This window comes from Polypterus senegalus, chromosome 1, assembly GCF_016835505.1.
Source record: "Polypterus senegalus isolate Bchr_013 chromosome 1, ASM1683550v1, whole genome shotgun sequence".
Lineage (NCBI taxonomy): Eukaryota > Metazoa > Chordata > Cladistia > Polypteriformes > Polypteridae > Polypterus > Polypterus senegalus.
The window spans coordinates 78783429-78807037 of record NC_053154.1 but is presented as its reverse complement, the minus strand read 5'-3'; the positions used below and the strand labels follow the sequence as shown (position 1 = coordinate 78807037).

At 37.6% G+C, this 23609-nt stretch overlaps 1 protein-coding gene across 4 annotated transcripts in view; it reads left to right on the top strand.

Moving 5' to 3' along the window:
- LOC120527699 (membrane-spanning 4-domains subfamily A member 15-like) overlaps positions 1 to 23609 on the top strand; it is a 51819-nt gene that overhangs the window by 511 nt on the left and 27699 nt on the right. For 2 of the 4 annotated variants that reach the window (XM_039751455.1, XM_039751430.1), the window contains exons 2-4: positions 16871 to 17058; positions 20986 to 21093; positions 22096 to 22152. In XM_039751455.1, coding sequence (XP_039607389.1) covers positions 16894 to 17058; positions 20986 to 21093; positions 22096 to 22152 — 330 coding nt within the window. In that variant the 5' untranslated portion in view covers positions 16871 to 16893. Of the gene's footprint in view, positions 1 to 8190; positions 8474 to 16145; positions 16216 to 16870; positions 17059 to 20985; positions 21094 to 22095; positions 22153 to 23609 lie in introns of those variants that run through there. The other 2 variants (XM_039751438.1, XM_039751446.1) reach the window with 2 other exon arrangements.

Sequence of the window (23609 nt, the reverse complement as noted above, 5' to 3'; positions counted from 1 at the left end):
ATACTGTTAGCAGTTTAGAAGGGTTTTCATTATCTGTCAAGTCCGCAGGCAGACAGCAAATTGTGGGTGTAGTTTGGAGTAACAACCAGCTTCTTATCTTAATTGGATTCTTTGAATAATCAAGCTGTTATATTCCAGTTTCAATCATTTTTATGGATGTGTGTTACTGAGGGAAAATTGAAGAAAATCAACTATAGACATGGGGAGAACCTGTAGATTCCATACAGACAGCAGCTAGGCATGTAGTGCAGGGTCAAATAAGCAGCAGTCCTGTTAGAATGCTGTCTATAAAAAGTGGTATGTCAAATAAAACTATTTGTAACATCAAAACCTGCTGTGATATTGGACAGATGCACAGAGCTTATGGCTATAAGCACAAAGGAGGGATGAGAAAATGAAAAAATACCTTGTACGCTTACATGCTTCTGTGTACTGTATGCACATAACCAGCAGGCTTAAATGCTTGTTGTATGTATACTTGTATATTCTTACATAACCTCATTGAATTAAATAACATATTTAATCAAAAATACTTAAACACAATAATTTAATTAAACACTCTTTCTTTATTAGAAATTAGTTTTCCGTCCTTTTCTGTGTCAAGAACTGTAACTTTTGCTCTCTTTGCTTTAACTTATGCTTGGACATGTACAAACACTAGTGACAAAAAACACAATACTTATTTAAAGTTTGCTTAGTGATGGAAATGGAGGAAATGGCACACATGGTTGCACACTGAAATGAAGTTCAAAAATGATTGCAGTAATATGGCTATAAGCAGATATATTTTCATGAGCCTTAAAATGTGTATTCTGTACAAAGAAATTGGAGTTTCTGGTGAGTGTCTGTTACTAACCACTGTTCATATTCACTGCATTCATTTGCATATGTTGCACATGCCATTTATTTCCAACTATTGAGTGTGGCATCTGATTCCTTTCAAACCAGATTGTGCATTAAGATCTCAAGATGTCAGCCTACTGATGATTCTCAAAATTAAGAAAATAACACCGGAAGGTCAAGCTTTTAGCCAAAGCTGGGGAACAATCTGCTTCCTTACAAAAGAGATGCCCTTCTGATCTCAACTTTTACTCAACTCCTGGGTGTAGCACAGTGGTCCTCAACCAGTGGTACACATATCACTGGTGATATATGAGGAGTTACAGAGTAATACATGACGGAACACCAAAAAAAAAAAAAAATTGGAACCATAAGCAAGTGTGAAGGAAACAGAGAGAACTCAGCTGTACGAGAGTGAAAAAGAAGCTGTCACAGTTGTAGTTTACCTCAGGAAGCATATAAATTCTGCTGCATTTTTAAGACAAAGAGGTTTTTATTAACCACTCTTTTATCTGTGTATAAAACTGGTTTAGAAATAATAAAATACCTGATTTGTGCTTGCTTTTATAGCACATGTGTTCAGTCACCTGGTAGATGTTGCTGTTTTAACTTCTAATGTTCACATTCAAATAAGGAAGTTGTAATGGTGGCCACTTTAATCATCTTTTAATTCAGCACTACACATATTACAGTACATCAGGCTTGGCATTCATTATCTTATTGTATAGTTGTACATAAAACTACACATCCATTTTTTGAACAATTTTTCCAGTTCAGGAGCTTTGGGAGTAGATGCCTATCTTGACTGTAGGATGCATTGGACGTGTTTCTACCTTTACACATATGAGTGATCAAGTGAGCTGCTACATAAGTTCATTCCAAAATAAAATGTGTTTGTTGTTTCAATGTCCACATTGAATACATTTGTGTGGCTGTGCTTGAAATGTTTTGAAGCACAAGGCAAAGTATTGTGTTAGCAGAAGTGCATAACCTTGGAGATACGCAGTCAGCAGGACTGCTAAAATGGAATGTTTAATTGCTGAAATTGCAAGCAATTTTGTTCATTGTTTTTTTTTTAAATCAAACTAAGGTTCATTACTATAACAATTAAAATATGCAGTAACGACTCATATTTGGATGCTACAGATGTAACTGGGATACAGCCTCCAGTTAGTAGTAGTTATTGCTGTCCAGTTCAGTGGCAGATGCTGGATTAGTATACAGGCATGAGTGACAGCAAAATCTCATCAATTATCCGAGGCATTTTGAAAGAACAGATCAAAGGCTGTTTTACAGGAATTCTGAAGTAACAATCTTATATTGGCAAATTCTGTTTGGTTATGGGGCGGCATGGTAGCACAGTGGTAGCGCTGCTGCCTCACAGTATGGAGACCTGGATTCGCTTCCCAGGTCCTCCCTGCGTGGAGTTTGCATATTATCCCGGTGTCTGTGTGGGTTTCCTCCGCGTACTCCGGTTTCCTCCCACAGTCCAAAGACATGCAGGTTAGGTGCATTGGCGATCCTAAATTGCTTGGTGTGTGGGTGTGAGTGCCCTGCAGTGGCTGGGATTGGCTCCAGCAGACCTCTGTGACCCTGTGTTAGGATAAGCGTGGTATTGCTGGCAAGTGCTTAGTGGCTGTTGAACAAGTTTATCCTAATTAGGCCTAGTTTAAAGAAGCTGCATAGAGTTGTCAAGCATTAAAATGATAAGATAAGAATGAACTAGAAGGTTCCAAAGGAAACTGAATCTTGAGACTCTTGACTCTATAGTCATAATGGGAAACAATGGAGGGATTTGGAAAAAAGGGTTTGTCTGATCAAAATCAAGCATTTTTGTGCAAAGTCTAGATTGTCCCTGAAAAGGACTGTTGAACTGAAGGCCAGTGATTATTTTTGTAGCTGTGTTATCTATCTGTAACATATTGTCAAAAGAGAAGAATCCATGCTGCTTCTTTGTTTGCAGTAACACAAGTTGTTTTAAAAACAGCACAGAAATTATAAAAGAGTTAGGAAATATTAACTTCATGCTGTCACAGGAAGCACAGTGGCAGCTCTGTAGAATGGTGACTAGACTCTCTCAGATAGTAGGCATTCATTAGAATTCAATAAAAGTATTGTTCATCCAAGGAAAACTGAGGAATCCTCAGGAGCAAAATTCTAGCACAATCCAAAGAAGAGAAGCCTGATGGAGAGTTCAAGAGAAGAACCAGCCAGGAAGCAGAACAGAAATAATGCCATTGTGCCCTTTAAAAAAGCTAAATTCATCATGAGAGCGTGGAGTTGTTAAAGGTTGTGGGAATTATATGCACCTGATACAGCAATGTGTTTTTTCTTTTAGTTATGGTTCTCTTTAAAAAAGTTTCTACAAAACCTGCCATGCTGCCTTGCATAATCATATTAGGTGAATGAGGAAAAGAGTTTGGCCTTCTGGTTATACACGCAACCTCACCCACCAACTTTGCTTTCTTACTGAACGAAGCAATATTCAGTTGTCGGTTTAGCAAGACATGGCAAAACAGCATTAATATGCTGTCAAAACGGAAAGTGTTGCAGCAAAGAAAAGGTTGGAGTGATAGGAGCAACCTATTAAGTCTGAAGTTTGAGTCCTTATTCCAGTGCAGCCACTGTAACAAGAGTGAAACAATTGTCCCATTTGGCAATAACAGAGAAATTCAATTGCCCGTTTGATTGCAAGACATTTCTTTTCTATAGCTGAATACCTCACTTTCCTAGGCAACAGCATTCTGCTTAGACATGTGATGTTTGTTTCTGTCCTTCAGATATTTGCAAAAACTCACCCCAAATCTGTATCTGTAGGCATTGCTTAGGGAAAGATGTGAGGCATGATTTTGAGTGATTTTTTTGTAAACTTAAGTTATATGATTGTCTGGTCTTTTGTTACATCACTTGGTGGTATTGGTCACATTGCAAAAAATTGGAATAAATCTTATATAATAGCCACCAAAACCTTAATATACAAGTACTTGTTCCTGAGTTTCAAGAAAGAGATACGCTAGTGTTTTCCTGATTTCTTCATCTGTGTTTTTTTTTAAACCAATACCAATCAAATTGTCTAGACAGTGAGTTACTTGCATGCCAAGCTTGTATTTGTATGTGCTTACCCTCCTTTAGACTATTTAACATGGCCTTCAAACCCATAAGGTGCATATACCAGTTGTTAATACAATTAATGCATCATCCAGATTGTGTCATTGTACAGCCAGGGTGGTTGACCTCAATAAAGTTTATTATTTGTTTATTTAGTATTTTAATCTCCCAAATATTATTTTTATGTTATGAATTGTTTTTTGGTTTTGTTTTCTCATTATTATTTTACATACTATTATGATTTTTATAGCGCTTCTGTGAATTATTTTGTAATTTGTATGTTGTATTACTATTATATGTAGAAGTATTATTTGTTATCTGCCCAGTCTCCTTTATGTTGGAACCTAAGGATACAGATGCATCTAAGCATGCACCTGAGGAACTGGCCCCAGCAAATATTTAAAATGAAGTTGCAATGTTCAGCAGATAATTAAGGTGATGTTGCAATGTTCACTGCAACTTGGACTTTACTGGTTTATAATTCCTGATTTTGATTTGTGATTCTTTCACAATTGGTTGCCTGATGTTGACTTCTGCTTCAAACTTTCGGTTTGAGATGCTTTTCATTTGAATTTGGGTCTAGGCTGCCTGGGATGAGGCTCATTCATTGGGTTCAGTCCTTCAGAAGAGGGCAGGTTCAGGTTTTGTTTTTGTTTTGAGGGTAGATTCCCCCTATTTTACTATTTTTGATTGTAAGGAAGCACAACAGATAGGCACCCAAATATTCTATATAGGATTTTAAAATCTGTCCTACCATTCACTTAAGTGTGAAGAAGCTTCCATGAAGCCCACATAGCAATCTAAAGAATAAATATGATTCATCTGGTATAGAAAACTTTCCCATAGATTTGCTCCTCAAGTGTCACTTGTCATTATTGCTTTGTTAAGTTCAGGATGGAGATATAGTTTGCTTGTCGAGGCTTTTCAAACAGTTCATCAACTACAAGGGGTAAGCATCTAATTTGGACATTTGTTTCAGTTACCCAAAGTCTACAGAAATATATCAGGTTTGGGAACAATTGGTCATTCCCATTTGCAATTCCTTTTATCATGTCCAGGAGCATCTATGTATTTCACTTCTGCACAAAGAGGTATCTGAATTTTCACTCAGGGCCTTGTGTTCAGAAAATAGTTTTTCCAGGAAATCCAGAAAATATGCTTTTACTTTTTCACTTAGTTTCCTTCTGTACAACAGTGATAATATGGTTTCATCAGCAGATATATCTCACACCTGGAAGCTTTCTTTTAAATTACAGTGCATCTGGAAAGTATTCACAGTGCATCACTTTTTTCACATTTTGTTATGTTACAGCCTTATTCCAAAATGGATTAAATTCATTTTTTCCTAAGAATTCTACACACAACACCCCATAATGACAACGTGAAAAAAGTTTACTTGAGGTTTTTGCAAATTTATTAAAAATAAAAAAAAACTGAGAAATCACATAAGTATTCACAACCTTTGCCATGAAGCTCAAAACTGAGCTCAGGTGCATCCTGTTTCCCCTGACATCCTTGAGATGTTTCTGCAGCTTAATTGGAGCCACCTGTGGTAAATTCAGTTGATTGGACATGATTTGGAAAGGAACACACCTGTCTATATAAGGTCCCACAGTTGACAGTTCATGTCAGAGCACAAACCAAGCATGAAGTCAAAGGAATTGTCTGTAGACCTCCGAGACAGGATTGTCTCGAGCCACAAATCTGGGGAAGGTTACAGAAAAATTTCTGCTGCTTTGAAGGTCCCAATGAGCACAGTGGCCTCCATCGTCCGTAAGTGGAATAAGTTCGAAACCACCAGGACTCTTCCTAGAGCTGGCCGGCCATCTAAACTGAGCGATCAGGGGAGAAGGGCCTTAGTCAGGGAAGTGACCAAGAACCCGATGGTCACTCTGTCAGAGCTCCAGAGGTCCTCTGTGGAGAGAGGATAACCTTCCAGAAGGACAACCATCTCTGCAGCAATCCACCAATCAGGCCTGTATGGTAGAGTGGCCAGACGGAAGCCACTCCTTAGTAAAAGGCACATGGCAGCCCGTCTGGAGTTTGTCAAAAGGCACCTGAAGGACTCTCAGACCATGAGAAACAAAATTCTCTGGTCTGATGAGACAAAGATTGAACTCTTTGGTATGAATGCCAGGCAACATGTTTGGAGGAAACCAGGCACCGCTCATCACCAGGCCAATACCATCCCTACAGTGAAGCATGGTGGTGGCAGCATCATGCTGTGGGGATGTTTTTCAGCGGCAGGAACTGGGAGACTAGTCAGGATAAAGGTGAAAGATGACTGCAACAATGTACAGAGACATCCTGGATGAAAACCTGGTCCTCAGACTGGGGCGACGGTTCATCTTTCAGCAGGACAACGACCCTAAGCACACAGCCAAGATATCAAAGGAGTGGCTTCAGGACAACTCTGTGAATGTCCTTAAGTGGCCCAGCCAGAGCCCAGACTTGAATCCGATTGAACATCTCTGGAGAGATCTTAAAATGGCTGTGCACTGACGCTTCACATCCAACCTGATGGAGCTTGAGAGGTGCTGCAAAGAGGAATGGGCGAAACTGGCCAAGGATAGGTGTGCCAAGCTTGTGGCATCATATTCAAAAAGACTTGAGGCTGTAATTGCTGCCAAAGGTGCATCGACAAACTATTGAGCAAAGGCTGTGAATACTTATGTACATATGATTTCTCAGTTTTTTTATTTTTAATAAATTTGCAAAAACCTCAAGGAAACTTTTTTCACGTTGTCATTATGGGGTGTTGTGTGTAGAATTCTGAGGAAAAAAATGAATTTAATCCATTTTGGAATAAGGCTTTAACATATCAAAATGTGGAAAAAGTGATGCACTGTGAATACTTTCCGGATGCACTGTATTTCAGTATGTTATAAATCCGCTGAAAGTGGTTTAAGATGTTTAATTTATACTGTAATCCAATCTCAATTAAATCATGACTGCTATATAAATGGTTAGAGTGACACAACTTGACGATCAAAAGCAAAACCAAACAAACAAAAGCAGCAGACTGGAGAACACAAAGCCGCTGCATCAACTGAACCGCCCAATTACTTAGCGTAATCCAAATTTATAATTTATTGGGCTTTCTTCCTAATAGTAGCAGGCAGGTCCATACCATTTTGATAAAAAAAAATATTCTTTTGATCATATATAGCCATTTTCAAATTAGTTTTTCCCCTGATGAGTGCTTCCTCACAAGGTAATGTAGACAGTTTTTCTCTGTAAGCTTAAGGCTTTTGTCACTTTTCTCCATTTGTCCTCTTTTTGAAAGTTATCTTCCCAATCCCTGTTCAACATCATACAAGGCTTGCCTCCCAAACAGCCATGAGAACAGATTGAGACCCGTAGGGGTTTCATTGAATTACAGTTTTTCTCAATTGCTAAAACACTAAAACCCATTGGCTGAAGAAAGTTCTCAGTTGCCTGACCTCATTTAGCTAATTGTGCAGTCTGTTGTCAATACCTTAAACCATTTCACATGGTAAAACACAATATGCAGATCTTACTTAGACTTTTCAGCAAAACTCTAAACACATTCTCATTCTCAAAACACATTCTACACTCTAATGCACACGTCATCCATACTGGTAAACACAAGTAGCAACGCTCAAATACAATTAGAGAAAACATGTCATTGATTGAACACAACCACTCAAAATTGATGTCACCTGTTTCAAATGATGTGACACAACCAATATAAGCCAGTTCAGAGAGCAAACAGGTTGTTGAAGGTAGAAAGGAGAAAGTCTGAGCATGGATAGAAGAAACAATGTGAGTGGATGAGTGCGTATGCGAGGTGGGCGAGGAGGAGGAGGAGGAGGAGGAGGAGGACGACAAGATAGAGGAAGAGGGCGAAGGCGAGGAAGAGGAAGAAGAGGAGGGCGAGGAAGAGGAGGAGGGCGGCAAGGAAGAGGAGGAGGAGGAAGACAAAGAGTGGAAATATCTGATGAAATTCAAGCAACAGTCATAGACCATGTTCATGTCCCTGGACTGACAATGAGGGAAGCAGGACTAAGAGTGCAACCCAATTTGAGACGATTTTCTGTGTCCACCATAGTAAGGACGTTCAGAGAAGAGAACAGGTACAGTATACTACTCTATTTTTGTAATTGCAAATTTACTGTACTACACTATATGCAACTGTTTCAATAGACATTTGTAAAGTTCATCACTGTATGTATAGTACTGCATGAATATTTGTTGTAACTGCACATCTACTTTTTGTAGAATTGCGAGGCTGCCACATGCAGGTGGAAGGACGGCTTTATTCACTCAAGAGCAAGAGGCCGTTATAGTGGGCATGGTCCTTCAAGATAATGTAATACGACTCAGAGAAATCCAGGAACGAGTGATACAAGACAACACACACTTCCAGGGAATCAACAGTGTGTGCATTTCTACAGTTGACCGTGTCCTCCATCGTAACAGGATGCGAATGAAACAAGTATACAAAGTACCCTTTGAGCACAACTCACCAAGGGTGAAAGAACTGCGAGCTCAGTATGTGCAAGTAAGTGTACATTCAGAAACATTTACTGTAATCCAGATTTTCTACAGTACTAACACATACTATGTGAATGACATTACTCTTCAGTACATACAATGTATGTGAATCAGAAGTGCATACAGTAGGCTTAATTGTACTCTACAGTATAGCACTGTCTCTGTATGACTTACAAAATTCTAAATGCAGTATATTGTATTTCTACACAGACAATATTTGACTTGGAATCCTTGGACAGACCCCTGTTGCCTCAGGAGGGACAATATTGCTTGTGATGTTGACAAAGTGCTCTGGCCTAACCCAGCCCAAAGACGAGAAGAAGCAAATTGATCACGTTTACTCCTTTGATTTTTGTCCCTTTTAGTATTGTATACTGTAGTACAGTGCATTGTATGCTGTTTACTGTACAATGAACAAATTGTATGGCCCAAAACATTGAGATTAAAATTTGCTTCTTCCTGAGAACTATTTGTTTTGAACAATGTTTTCTGTTTCTTGTTGTATTGTTTACTGACTGCTTGATAGTGTATCATTTTGATCACTTTGTTTTTGATTTGAGAGCAGTGCTTGATTTTGAACACAGGTAAAACTGTTTTTAGGCGAAAGTTTCATTTTGCAAGAGGAGTCAGAGGTTTTGTAAATAGTGCTTGAAGATAAGGTTTTGCATTTAATGGTTTCAGAAAATGGAGCAAGGTTTCAGAAATTGTGTTTTAGCAATTAAGAAACTGTAATACATGAAAAAAAATAAACTGTTTTTGGCTATTCATGAATAATGCATCATATTATTTGCATCAACAACTTGTGAAATTATTTAATACTGTAATTTGCAAATGTTAGACATGTGGTTAATGTTCTTATAATAGAGTGTTTCATACAAATTCTTCCATTCATTTGGAAGAGTTTGCCGTGTGATATGAGGTGACCTCAGATTCTTGCATAATCTACAGTATTATTATCAGTATGTACTTGCAACCTTTCTTACTCCTTGAAAGTGGGCCTATGGTGTATATTCCCACTTTTTCAAATGGAACCTTGCTCATTTGAATTGGCAGGCTCTCTGCAGACATTTTCTGACAGTCCAGGCAACTATTACAAAACATGTCCATGTCCTTAGTGAGATTCATTAAATAAAAACACAATTCCAAAATGGTATCCTGTGTGAGTGAATGAGGTGCAAGACTGCTTCTCTAACAATGTGTGGCACAACCAGTTGTTCAATATAATTAGCAGTAATTCAATCAGCTACCACCTGATTGAAATGTCAAGAGCAGTAGAAACCTCAACTTCCAATCCCTGTTTCATTTTTCATCTGTGAAACATGCTTGCCTGAATGCAAAGTTGGGGTTTTATAATTTCTCAGCGTGTCTGACTGTCTTTGTGATACTGAATTGATACATCACCATAATTGGCGACGAGGATTTAAAGAGTCATTGTCGGCATATGTAGAATGCATGGAGCAGTTTTTTGTCGCTAACAGTGTAGCACAAGATAAACAGATCGCTACTCTCTTAAATCTTTGAGGGCTGAATATTCTTTCCGAAAAACATAGTTTCTGAAAAGCAATAGTTTCACACAGAAATCAATATAAAATGTCTGTTGCTGCATGCTGCGGCTGCCACTTTGCCAAGAATGTGCAGCAGTCTTGCTGCCAGACTGTCTTCTCGTGACTGGGGCAGCAGCAGCAGCGGTCACAGTCGCAGTGCATTGCAATCTGGTTTCTACCTCTTATCATTGTTAAGTGGCAGTCCTCCTGGCGAACATTGCTGTAGGCGTGTCAGCTACATGAACCCATTCAGCACCATGATTAGCTGGGGACCAGTCAGCTGAAGCTGGAACCTCACATTCGTTTTCGATCACTTGTATCAAATTTGGAGTCCGACAAGTCATAGTCCAGTTCAGAGATAACAGGCAAAACGTCGTCCATGGGGCTTTACACATTCGCTTTGATCTCTAGCCATTATGTCGGTGCCATTTTTGCTCTTGTTTGTGCCTTACTACTTACACAAGTGCAGGAAATCTCGGTCAAACCAATGAAACAACCTTTCCAGCTAGCAACGAGAGTCCAACTAAAACATAATGGTTGGCTTTGTCACAGTTTACAGTTGATTACCATCGTCAACTTCTCCTTTTGACAAAAGTCAACATCAGCCCTGAAAGAGTTAAGTGTAATGGGCGCTAGCACTTATGGATTACTGAGGAATTTAGTGCCGAGGACAAAACTTTTGTGCAAATTGTGGAAATACTAAAGGATCACTTTGAGTCCAAACCGCTGATAATTGTGGAGAGATTATTGAAAAGAGCACGTCTGAATACTCAACAATGCCATTGAATGTGTGAATGTGTGAAGCAAAAAATAAAACTCAAAATCATCCAGACGTGCTTTAAATCCATCAGCACAGCGCACTGTGTCCACATCATACTCGTCTTTATGCTCCAGAATGTGATGAAACAGTTCCTTTAGAGCATTAGTGATGGGTTGTTCTTGAACGATTCATTCATTTTGAACGAATCTTTAATGTGACTCGGGAAGAACGAGTCGTCTCGTGGGAGTGATTCATTCAGTCGCACATGTGCATTTGCACAACTTCCTATAGTTTCTGTATTGGAATAAGCTTAACCAACTCAGTTTGAGCCGGAAACAGAATTGATTAGTTCATCTCTCGAGTCTTCGGGTTCGAGTCGTTCGTTCATCACGTGAAAGCCCCATATGCTTAACCTATTCAGTCTGAGCCAGAAAGAGAATTGATAAGTTTATTCCTCGAGTCTTTCGAGTCGTTCGTTCTTTTGTCACGTGACCACTTACCAGCTCAGTACCTCAGTCAAATACTAACGTAAAATTCCATTTGTTGTATGTTGGATCATATTTAGAAATTATCATAAAATTATCAAAAATATCTAAAACGCATTTTCTTATAAATAAAAAAGGTCTGTCAATTTCTGTCACTATGAATTTGTTACTATTTCTTGAGGATCTGTGGTGTGTTATTTTATAAATAAATAATCCTGTTACAAATAAATTATTGATTAATTATTGTGATCAACATTTGTGTAAGCAGTAGATGTGTTAGGGAGGTAACAGGTAACATTTTAATTATATTTTGCTAAAATGAACGAAATCACTTGAAAAAAGATTTGTTCATTTTGCTGAACGAGACTCAAAGGTCAGAATCGGTAAAATAATCCGAACTTCCCATCACAATAGAGCATCTCTCTTCTCAAAGACCGTATTGACCATTCTGGATGTGTACTGCCACCATGTTGGTGCCACATGAGGGAGATGCCGCTGGCAGATTTCATCCAGTAGTTGCGTGCGCCGAGGCGATCTAGAAAAAAATGCAGCAAGGCCATTGAAGTGGCCGAAAAAGATCTTGCATTCTTTAAGCTTTGAGGCCCCTTGAGTCAGTACTAAATTTAGCCGATGTGCATAGCAGTGTATGAATAAAGCCAAAGGTTCTTTCTCTTTAACTTTAGCCTGCAACCCATTTAATCCAGAAGACATGACCGCTGCACCGTCAAAACACTATGCCACAACTTTACCCAGACATTCATTTTCCAACAAAAAACTGGTAACATCTTCTAATCTGACAAATCACTCCTTGACACCAGTGCCAGTTATGTAACACAGGACCAGTGCTAGCTGCGCTGCGTTACTCGCATCTGTCGTCTCATCCACCATAATAGAGACGAACGGTGCTTTTTTAACGTCACTTCTTATCTCTTCTCCCATCACTTCAGCAATAGCAGTGATCAGGTTGTTTTGTATTTTACCCGACATCCCACTAAACACTTTATTGGTGGACAGGTGGTAATGTAAATCCGTGTTGCTCTCAACAATGAGAGAAAGAAGCTTCACATAGTTCCCTCTGTTATTGGATCCCGCGCTTTCATCGTGTCCCCAAAATGAAAGTTCCTGTTTGCCCAAAAAAATAATAGAGTCTATCAGTCTTTTTTAAGATTTCTCTGTTTTTCTTCACCTTTTCGTTGTGGAGCTCCGTTTCCCTGCACACTTGCTCTTTCAGCTGTAGATCCGCTCTGGTTTCCCCAAAAGTTTTGGAAAGCACCGTTGCTTGTAAGTGTCCGGCAGTGCTTTGATGTCTCGTTGCTGCCTTGGTTAGGCAAGTCAAATTTACAAACCCAGTGTGGCTCCAAACACCACGTCAATCAGTGGCAAATAACAAGCACTCCCAGCAATACAATTTGCAGTGCTCCTCGGACCCTGTGAGTCAGGGGTACTGCTCGTAGTTGGTAACCTGAAAGTGGCGAACAAATCCTCTTCCTGGTTGTGACAGTTTAGCTAGCTTCGGAGTTGTCCAACCTTTCTTAACAATGTCCAGCTTTTCTTGAAAAGTCCGTCTTGAAAATGGCCTTGAAAGTAAATCTGCCACCAAATCTATTTCTTCTCCTCCTTCAGCCATTGTGGGGTGACAAAATAGCTATTACACCATCCTATCCAATCAATGGGTCTGAATGCGGTGACGATGCCATACACCTGCCCTACTGACACCAACTCAAAATCTGATTGGTTGAAGCAACTCGACATTTATTTTGTGTTAGAGGGCCTGCAGAACGGATTGGGAAGGCTTCTTTGATTTTGACTCTGCCTGGCAACAAATGATGGCTGAAATGTGATTGGTTAAATGCTTTAATACGAAAATACATGTCTGGAAGCAGCACAACCATCGGAAAAGCTATGAAAGGAAGCGGACAGACTATTTGGAATTATTTAATAAGTTAATAATAAAATATAATTAACATCAGTTTGTGATTCAGATATTTTTTTAGGCCAGCAGAGAAGGCCTTGCAGGCCCCGACGGCCCACCACTTTCTCAGAAAGGACATAAAAAGACAACCAGATAGATAGTTTTGATGTTAATGGGAAGGTGATCAGATGTTATGTTTTCAATGGGTAACACTGTGAAAATCTTAAATTAAGTTTTTTTTGATGGCATAATATGTTTACTATCATACAAAATGGGTATTTTGAAGGGTTGGGGGGGTGGTGTGGTATATTAAGATTGTATGTTTGTGTTTTTTGGTATTTTGGAGTTGCCGTAGTTGGAAGCTTAAAAGTAACAAAAAGGTGTTTTGGGGCATGGTTCAATAAAGAAGTAAGTAGAGAACTTAAGCTTCAAACAGCAGCGTGGCTGACTATCTTTGTGATATTGAATTGATACATCACACCGGACAAAGGGACTATTCTGCTCAACTATTATGATTGGTCTAGTTTGTGCATCTGAGACAGCAGTTCATGGTTTTACAATTTCCCCATAGAATTTAATTAGAAGAAGCTTGGTGTTGTATCTCTTCGCATTTTTACATATGCAGTGTATTTCTAACTATCTCCTACACTTACACTTGTGTCCCCCTTTCCTTTGAGCAGGAATGTTGCATCTCATTAACAGATCGTTTACTGTATATAAAAACATTTTTGGTTTTTTTTTCACACTTTTTGGTGAGATAGCATTTCAGTTTCCATTGATTCAGCTAGATAACATATAAAAGTCATGAGCAATATGCTCAGGTTTTCTAGAGTGTGCTAAATCAAGACTTCAGTATTGCTACAACATCAATGTCTATAACGGTTATTGGAAATGTGACTTAGAAGTCTCCCAGGAGACAAATCCCTGCAGAGAAGGAGAGTTTAGTGGAGAGCCAATCAGTGGGGCAGGCCAGTAAAGTATTACTGTACTCTCTTTTAAGGGCTTAGAATGCCTGAGTGTCAAATACTGTAACTGGTGAGTTATGCTTGTAATGAAAGACAAGCTCTCTTACATTTTCTGGTATGAAAAGTTGACCAGCTGGAAACCATTTTTAAAGGAGGAATTGCTTCATTATCTAAAATTAACAGAATTGACTGTGAAGAAAAGTCAAGTTCTATACTGAAGTTCAACATTCACACTTACAATGTATCAACTTTGTTGGTGTCAAGTCTTTATTTCATTAACTTGAGTCAGAAATTGATTGGCTCAGATAGCATTTAACCTTCTTTGCATTATGTTAGGTATATAAAATACATTGAAAAGTACAATCAGTTTTTGAGATACTTACTTTTATGTGAAAAGGATTATATTCTTTCTGACAAATATAATCATTCTTACAATGCTGGGCAATATTATCATGTCTCATAACTATATGTAGTTTACATAATGTATGTGTTGTTAATGGCACTGCACACACTAGCTGTCTGCGGTCAAGTGTCATATACAGTATTCCATCTTCAGTTTTGAGTTTAGAGGCTTTTTTATATTTATGAATTAAAATGTGTCTTTCAGATGCTCATTATTTTTAGATTTATACTTACTCAAATTTTGAAACAGATAAATATATAAATTTAAGGAACTTTTAAATATCATGCTGATTTAGCTTCTAATTGAAAGCTTTTTTCTTAACTCAACACATGTAAGAACATATGTGTGGATGATACGATTTCCCTCACCCTGTGTGGATGCTATTCATTGACTATAGTTTTGCCTTTAACACCAGTCTAGTGCTGAAGCTGAGAAATCTTGGTCTGAGCAATTCTGTCTATGCCACAGTGTTTGACTTCATGTCAAATAAGCCCCATTAAGTGGGGATCAGCAACAGGAACTCCTCCACACTGTTCACAGACACTGGCATTCAGCAAAAGCTGTTACCTCAGCCCTCTGCTATACAACCTTTTCAACTATGACTGTGTAGTAAAGCATGTGGGTAACGGCATTATCAAGTTTACGGACAACACCACCATGATTGGCCTCATCATTGATGATGAAGAAACCATTTACAGGAGGGAGATAAAAGACCTGATTATGTGGTGTCATGATAGCAACCTCTTTCTGAAAAAGACAAAGGAGGTCTCTGTCACTTCAGGAAGAACAACACAAACATGCTTCATTTTATATCAACAACTATGGGTGTCACCAACTGCCTTTTTTCTGCCTGCCAGCACCATCTGTGTCCTCAAAAATGATCAGCAAAGGGTGTTTTATCTGAGCTTTAGAGTAGAAATTAAAATCCTTACTAACTTCTACCGCTGTACATTTGACAGCAACCTTACTAGATGCATCATGGTATATTTTGGTAACCTGGCTTCATAAGCTCCTCCAAATGACTGTCCACACTGCTCCCAAACTCATGGGAGTTGATCTTCCACAGCTCCATACCATGTACTTCACCTGCGGTCTGAAGAGGGTTGAATTCATCATTACTGAAGCTGGCCATTCAGCCCATTACCTGTTTTCACTCCTGCCCTTTCCTGAACCTTATCGTATGTTCTACCTGCTTTAGGGACAGTTCCCTTAGACCTTAATGTCACTTAACCCTGGTTAAATCCGAGCTTACATTTGCTATCTGTACTCCACCTGTATACTTTATATGTTTGTATTGTTCTGTTTTGCACTATGTCCTGTAAATTTCATGTTATTTAATATAATTGTTATTACTGTCTGTATGTATTTCCCTACTCCTCCATCCCACCTGCAGCTGTGACTTAAGAATTTCACTATGCTGTTGCAGTGTATTTGACAATATATAAAGATAAAGTAAAACCAGAAAAATCCTCTCCTTTGTATCAGTCATTTTAATTTTATTTCTCAATAAACAAATGATATTAATCACTCTGCAGTTACAACACTAAAATCAGTGTTACCTGGCTTATTTTACAAAAACTGTATACACAATGCTTCCTTTGTTTCTAGTGGAAAAGATACATTGGGAGAAGAAACTATCCACAATGCTATCCAGAATTTGTAAACCTGATTATTCTCATGGTATGTAAACAGGGTTCCTGTTTTTCTGCTGTGGAACTTGTTAAGAATGTCTGAAGTAACAATATAAGTACAAGCACTGTTTGTTAAATTCTATGTTCAAGACACTGACTCAATAGATCCCACATAATATTTGAAATACCTAGAAAGTTCATTCTAAGACCATTTTTTAAAAATATCTTTTAAAAAGTAAGCATACTTGACAAGGAATCTGTTAAAGTCTGCGACTTAGTGTGTATGTCAAGAGGAGATATTTTTTAGACTAAAGATAACCTTAACAAGCTACTTCTTCTTCTTCTTCTTCTTTTGGCTGCTTCCATTAGGGGATGCCATGGTGGATCATCTTTTTCCATATCTTCCTGTCCTCTGCATCTTGCTCTGTTACACCCACAACCTTCATGTCCTCACCACATCCATAAACCTTCTCTTAGGCCTTCCTCTTTTCCTCTTGCCTGGCAGTTTTATCCTTAGCAATCTTTTCTCGATATACCCAGCATCTGTCTTCTGCACATGTTCAAACCAATAACCTTAACAAGCTACTAAATACTTTAAAATGACTGGTTGAAAATTTACTGGGCTATATCATGGAAAGGGAGTCCATAAGTGTTTTATAATAAATACATACATATCATCTTGCCTGGTTATTTTTTCTTTACAGAATATTTCTACTAACTGAGAAGGATGGAGAAGAGAGTAAATGTCTTTCAAGCCCAGCCACCTAAGACTACTGAAGATCAATCGGTTTCTCCTGTTGTAACAGCTACCTGCAAGTCTGAGAACTTACATAAAATTCAGCTCCCCAAAGTGTTTAACACATTTCAGAAAGGAGAACCTTGTATATTGGGGGTAAGTTTTATTTACTATTACTTCCAAAACTCAAGTAAGGAATTGCTGGTATACTGAGTAGTGCAAACCAATTTTCAAGTCCCTATGGCTGCACACTGGGGTGATAGCTAAATGCATACACAATTAGCCATGAGCCACAGTACCTAGTCAAACCTATTCTTAATGGAGCCTTCCATCACCCAGAGTCAAAAACACATGAGACCCTGTGAAGTAATAGTTTTAAAAATTATTTATTATTATTATTTACAAGGTGTTTCTATCGTTTTTGATGGAAGAAAACAAGTGAAAGGTATTTGCACAGCCTCTGCACATAGATTGAAAACAAAAGCAACATGCCAGCAATGTTGTGCCCCTTTCCTTATGTGGATGTGTGACTGCTGGAACCCCAAGATCAGTTTACAGTACCCGCTTTATGGCAATGTCATTCAGTACCATGAAGATTAGAACTCTATGAGCTCAATAATCTATCTATCTATCTATCTATCTATCTATCTATCTATCTATCTATCTATCTATCTATCTATCTATCTATCTATCTATCTATCTATCTATCTATCTAGTTTGTGGACATTCATTGTATTTTGTTTGTGGTTATCAATTCGTCTGGATCTTTTGCTTTTGATGCATGGGGGCACAGTGGTTAGCACTGCTGCTTCACAGCTCAGATCACATTTGCGATCACAATCATTGGTCCAGCACTATTGACAGGCATGGTTTTAGACCTCAGGGACACTTAAAGGACCATCACACCATTATAACCCTCTCTAAACTAGTTTAATTCCACCTTGTCCATTGATTTCAAAGAATTTCAATGAGCTCCTAAAAATTTTTGCGATTTCACCATATTCAAAGTAAAACTAATTCAGTCATCACCAATGAATGTCTACATCAGCCATAAAAGGAACAAATCTTACCTTGTCTGCTATCATAGTTTCATATATGCAGTATGACATGGACATATCATTTCTTGCTGGATAGAATTTCTGGTTAAAAATCTCTCACCCTTATCAATTTTTTAACCAGCTGCAGAGCATCAGTACAGATGTGTCATGTTTCCCGACACAACTGTAGCATCAGATCTTCTCCCCATTACCACATCCTGCATAATCATGTTACTTCATCTTTTCTTCTTTCAACATATTGCTACAGCATTACCATTCTTTAAACAATTTTAGTATGTAAGCAGTGGTGACACATATATCAAGATTTCATAGCTCATAAACCTTTACATAATTTATAACTTTGAATTAATATTGACTGATATACATTATGCACTGTATGTATTCCATCCCAATATCCATAAAATCTTCTGAATTCAATGCTTTCAGGTTCTGTTATATCTGCTCAATTGATATATCCAACTCAGCTCCTGAAAAAACTCATTACCAGAACTCATTCAACTATATTAGTATCTTCCAACCACAAGCAGACTTCTGAATCAGTGCTCTATCTCTCTTTACCGCTTCATTATGACCACCAATTAATTATCACTGAGAGGCTAGACTCTAAATATATCTCCCCATGCACCATATTAAGATTAGATTAATAAAACTACTAGAAGCTAAATCAAAATTCAGCATTGCTCCTGCTTTTGCTTTTCATGCATCAATCTGCTTAGCATCATTACTTACTCTTTTCCCTTGTTTATGTTGCCTCTTCCCCCTAAAGGGAGAAGTACTGCTTAGAATAAATAGGCTGAAATCTAACAAATCACATTGACCAGATAATATTCATTCTTGAGTGCTGCAGGGTGTTAACGATACATATATAAACCCTTGACACATATTTCTAGAAAGTCACTGAGCACTTGGGAAATTCCCAATGACTGCAAAATGGCAAATATTATCTCATTATATAAAAAAGGTGATTGGACAGATCCAAGTGATCATTGGCCAGTAAGCTTAATGTCCATCCAGGTAAATTAATGGAAGAAATTATTAAGGAAAGGATTAGGCAACAAATGGCAAGAACGGGATTGTTAGGGAGCAGTCAGCATGGATTTAGATGGGGGAGGTCGTGCTTTACTAGAATGCTAGGATTCTATGAGGAAACTACACAGAGATACAATCAGAGTAGTGCATATGATATTGTTTATCTTGCTTTTCAGGAAGCATTTCGATAAGGTTCCAAAAGAGGTTGGGCATTAAACTAAAAGAAGTAGGGATTTCAGGTTGCAGCGTGTAGATGAGTGCAAAATTGGCTAAAACACAGGAAGCAGAGATTTACGATGCGAGGAACCTTATCAGAATTGGGTGATGTTAAGAGTGGTATCCTTCAGGAATCAGTTCTGGGACTGCTGCAATTTTTAATATACAGTATATAAAAGATCTGGATTCAAGATGATAAAGTCTGCAGATGATACCAAACTAGGTAGACTGGCATATAGTTTAGAATTATTACAAAAGGACTTAGACAGGGCAGGTTTGTGACAGAGAAAATGTATTGTAAGTAAATGTAAGGTATTAGGTATATGAAGTAAAATGTTGGATTTTAATACAAAATATGAGATGTGAAAAGTGAAAGAACCACTTATGAAAAGGACTCGTCACCATCAGCAGGCCAGACAGTGTTCAGAAACCATTAATAAGGCTAGCACAATATAAGGTTATATAGCACCCTGATATGTAGATTACAAGTCAAAGGAAGTTATGCTTAAACTTTACAATGCAAAAGTAAGGCTTCACATGGAACACTGCATGCAGTGTTGGTCAAACATTACAGTACTAGGAAAAGTCCAGAGAAGAGTGACTAGGCTGATTCAAGGACTGCAAGGAATGAGTTTTGAGGAAATGCTAAAGAAATTAAACCTTTTCAGTTTAAACAAAAAGGAGATTAAGAGATGAAATGATTGAAGTACTTAAAATTATAAAGGAATTAGTACAGTAGATCTAGATTATTACTTTAAAATGACTTCAACAAGAACACAAAGACTCAGAGAGACTTGTTAAGGGTATATTTCATACAAATATTAGGAAGTTTTCCTTCACATTGAGGACCACAGACACATGGAATAAGTAACCAAGTAGGGCAGTAGACAGTAGAACTAAGTGGATAGGATTAGTGAGGTTTGTTGAGCTGAATGGTCTGTTCTCATCAAAATTTTTCTAATGTTCCAATGTTCTATGACCTCTGACTTCCTGCAAACAACATCCTGAAGCCCACTCACTTTTTATCTAACCATCACTTCCTGCCATCTCCACTTCGGTCTTAGCTTATTGCTGCTATCCCCCAGCCACTAATTCTCTAAGTCACTAAGTATAGATGCTTAAAAAGATTCTAGCAGTTTTCTTGGGGTCTTTGTAGAATTTAAAAAGGGATTCCACCTTAGCTGCTGTATTGCAGGTGTTGTAATTTTAATATCTGGCTCATAGCCTTGTGTATTTGTAATAGAGAAATTATTGCCCATGGGAATTTATCAATCAACACACATTTGTCGTTGTGCTCTTTTTTCCTCTATTCTTTTGTCATTGTACTATTTTGTTCTGTGTTCTTATATCGTTGGTGCATGTTTGTCCTTTGTGTTTACGTAATTCCACAGCAGCAATAGTGGTCCTCAAAGACCATGGTTCCCCCACATATGGGCTATAGTAAGTAAGTGAAACATTGCTGAATTAAAGGAATAAAGTGGCCTGTGCTTCTTCTGTAGTTAAGCAAATATCTATTGTGTTAGTCATTTGCTTTTAATACATACTGCCATCCACGCTGCTGTATGTGTGTTGTACACAAATACAAAACCATTTGTCAGATTTTGTACACAAATGAAATACACCGGCTACTATATATGTCGACTGACTTTTTTGTTCGAGGATTATTGTGTTGAACATTTGCAATAGGCTAGAGAATACATACATGCATTTACTAATGTCTTTGAATTTAAATCTACAAAGAACATACTACTGCAAATATTTGTACTTTTTCTTTTTACAGATATTACAGTTGACATCTGGCATAGTTAACATAGTGTTTGGTTTTATTTCTGTCTTATCACCATATACTTTGGCAGAACTTGCACTTCCTTTTTGGACAGGTTTGCTGGTAAGATATCTATATATTCTTTCTTTCTTTTCTTTTTTTATAATTTTATTGTAATCATTCCATACAGATAGATAAATTTTTACAAAAAATAGGATTGAAAACAAATCAACCCCCACCCCCTGAGAATGAGAGTATGGCCAGCGGAGTAAAACTTAAAGCTTGTAAAAATACATAAACTGATGAGTTTAATAGGCGGATAAAGATAAATGGAGAAAAAAAAAAAAAAGAAATGGGAAGAGAATCTATTTCCTCAGTGCTTTAAGACCTTATTCTAAAATATTATTGATTAGAACCTGCCAGGTTTTGAAAAAGTTCTGCACAAATCCTCTAACTGAGAATTAAATTTTTTCCAATTTCAAATAGTATAAAACATCAGTTATCCACTGACTTAAAAGAGGAGAGTTAGGATTTTTCCAGTTTAGCAAAATAAGTCTGCATGCCAATAGTGTAGTGAAGGCAATCACTACACTATATATACACTACATATATTCTTACTTTCTTTTATATTGTAAGTGCAAATTTTCTACAGTAAATTCAATATTCTTCAATCATTCTAAAAATCTTTGAGATTACCCTGGCTTAGTTTATGGCTGAAAATCAAGACAAAAGTGTACCTGCTAGACAAAACATTATTTCTCAATCTGTATAAAGCACAACATTAATTATATTATCAGAGAAATGCTAATTTGTATGCATCTGCAAAAGAAATAATTTAGGTGAAGTTTAATGTAATATATAAAGAAACAAACAGACTGGAACTTCTGCTGGAACTTTTTTTGAAGTAGACGTGCAAGGAAATTCCACACAGAAAGAGATTTTAAATTGACATTGTGTGAGTGCAGTTGTAGACTCATGTCCCTCCTAGTGTTGGTTCAGCCATTCAGGTATGCTGCCAGGAAAGAAGCTTCAGCCCTGTGAATCTGAATAGGGTGGTGTTTGAAGATGTTATGAGATATGTTTATTTTTGTTAAAAATTAAAAAAAAAATTTTATCTTTTAACAGTACATAGTTTCTGGATCCCTGACTATTGAGGCTGGCAAGAATCCAAAGGCATCACTGGCAAGTACAACAGTCAGTCACTGGTTGTAGTTCGGGCAATTTCTACTTTAATAACAGTGATGTGAAACCAAAATTTGTTTTTTTTAATGTACTGTATGAAATATACACTCTATATAAATATATTTTACAAGTGGTTGTTATGTTCAGTCCATGTGAGCCCTTTGGTTCAAGGTTTTTATTACAAACAATTTCACAATCATTGTATCATTTTTACTTTGTATTGGTCTCTGTGGTTGGTTTTCTTGCCAACAAATATTTCTAAACCGTTTATAAATATGTGTAGGCTTTGCCATCGGTTTCAGTGCTTACAGTTTGTTTTCCTTTTTCTGTTTAGTTTACACTTTACTGCAGATTGTACACCCTCAATTATATCCAATGTCGATGGTTAGCAATTAACACTGCATTGTATGCTAAATGAAAGGAATTACCTCATAGCCATGTGCACTTGTATGCTGCACTGTCACAAATGAAAAAGGCAGAGAGGGAATAACTTTAAAAAAAAGCAAGATGTAGGGGACTAAGATCAAAGTCATGAAAAAACATGCAAAACATTGTATAGCACCCCTTCCTAAGGCAGAAACCCCAGATAAAACCATCTGGATTGGAAGGATCCCACAACTGAAATTATTGCACCAGTCTCAGGGCCTGAATATACTGTGTATCCTTAGGACCATACCCACAGCAAAGCACAAGATAATATACTCCTGGACAGCACCAACAAGAATCCAATAATTCTTTAACCTCAAACATCTGTTCACCATCAACTTCAATCAAGGAAGAAGGGGAGGGATGTATCCTATGAGAACTAATGTGAACTGGCTTGAGCTGTGAAACATGGAATGACAAGTGAATGTTAAAAAAAGGCCAGATGAGCCAGTTTATACATAAAAGTTATACTTTTCTTAAGAATCTTGTAAAGCCCTATTCATTTTGGAGCAAGTTTTTGGGATGGTAACCTCAGGTGGATGACCATCTGACTCTCCTGAACCTCTAGGTCAAAGCAGTTCACGTGACATATTATGTCATTGCTCTCCACCTATATAAGATGGTGGCACAATACTTTCAGTGTCCAGGTTTGTGGATAGTATGCAGAAAACATCATTAATGATTTGATGTATAGCATTTTCAGGGAAATTAATTTTGGCATGTTTATTTATTCAGCTTATTTACAGTTAGTGTTTACAGCTTTGGTTTTTAGGTTCTTATGGTCTTTTGGCCTCTGGCCTTGTGCTCTTATTGATGTTTATCTCCCCTTTCCTGTTCCTACTGCTTCTTTCTGATTGTAATTTTCTATGGCAGAACAGTGACCACATAATGATTAATGGTCACATTCCCCTGCTTGATATTTAATTTTACTTTAAAGTTTACTGCCACGTCACTTCTTACTGGTTGATGAAATTCTCCTCTAAATTCTATGTTTCATTCATTTATATTGGGCATAATAAGTTTTGAATCTT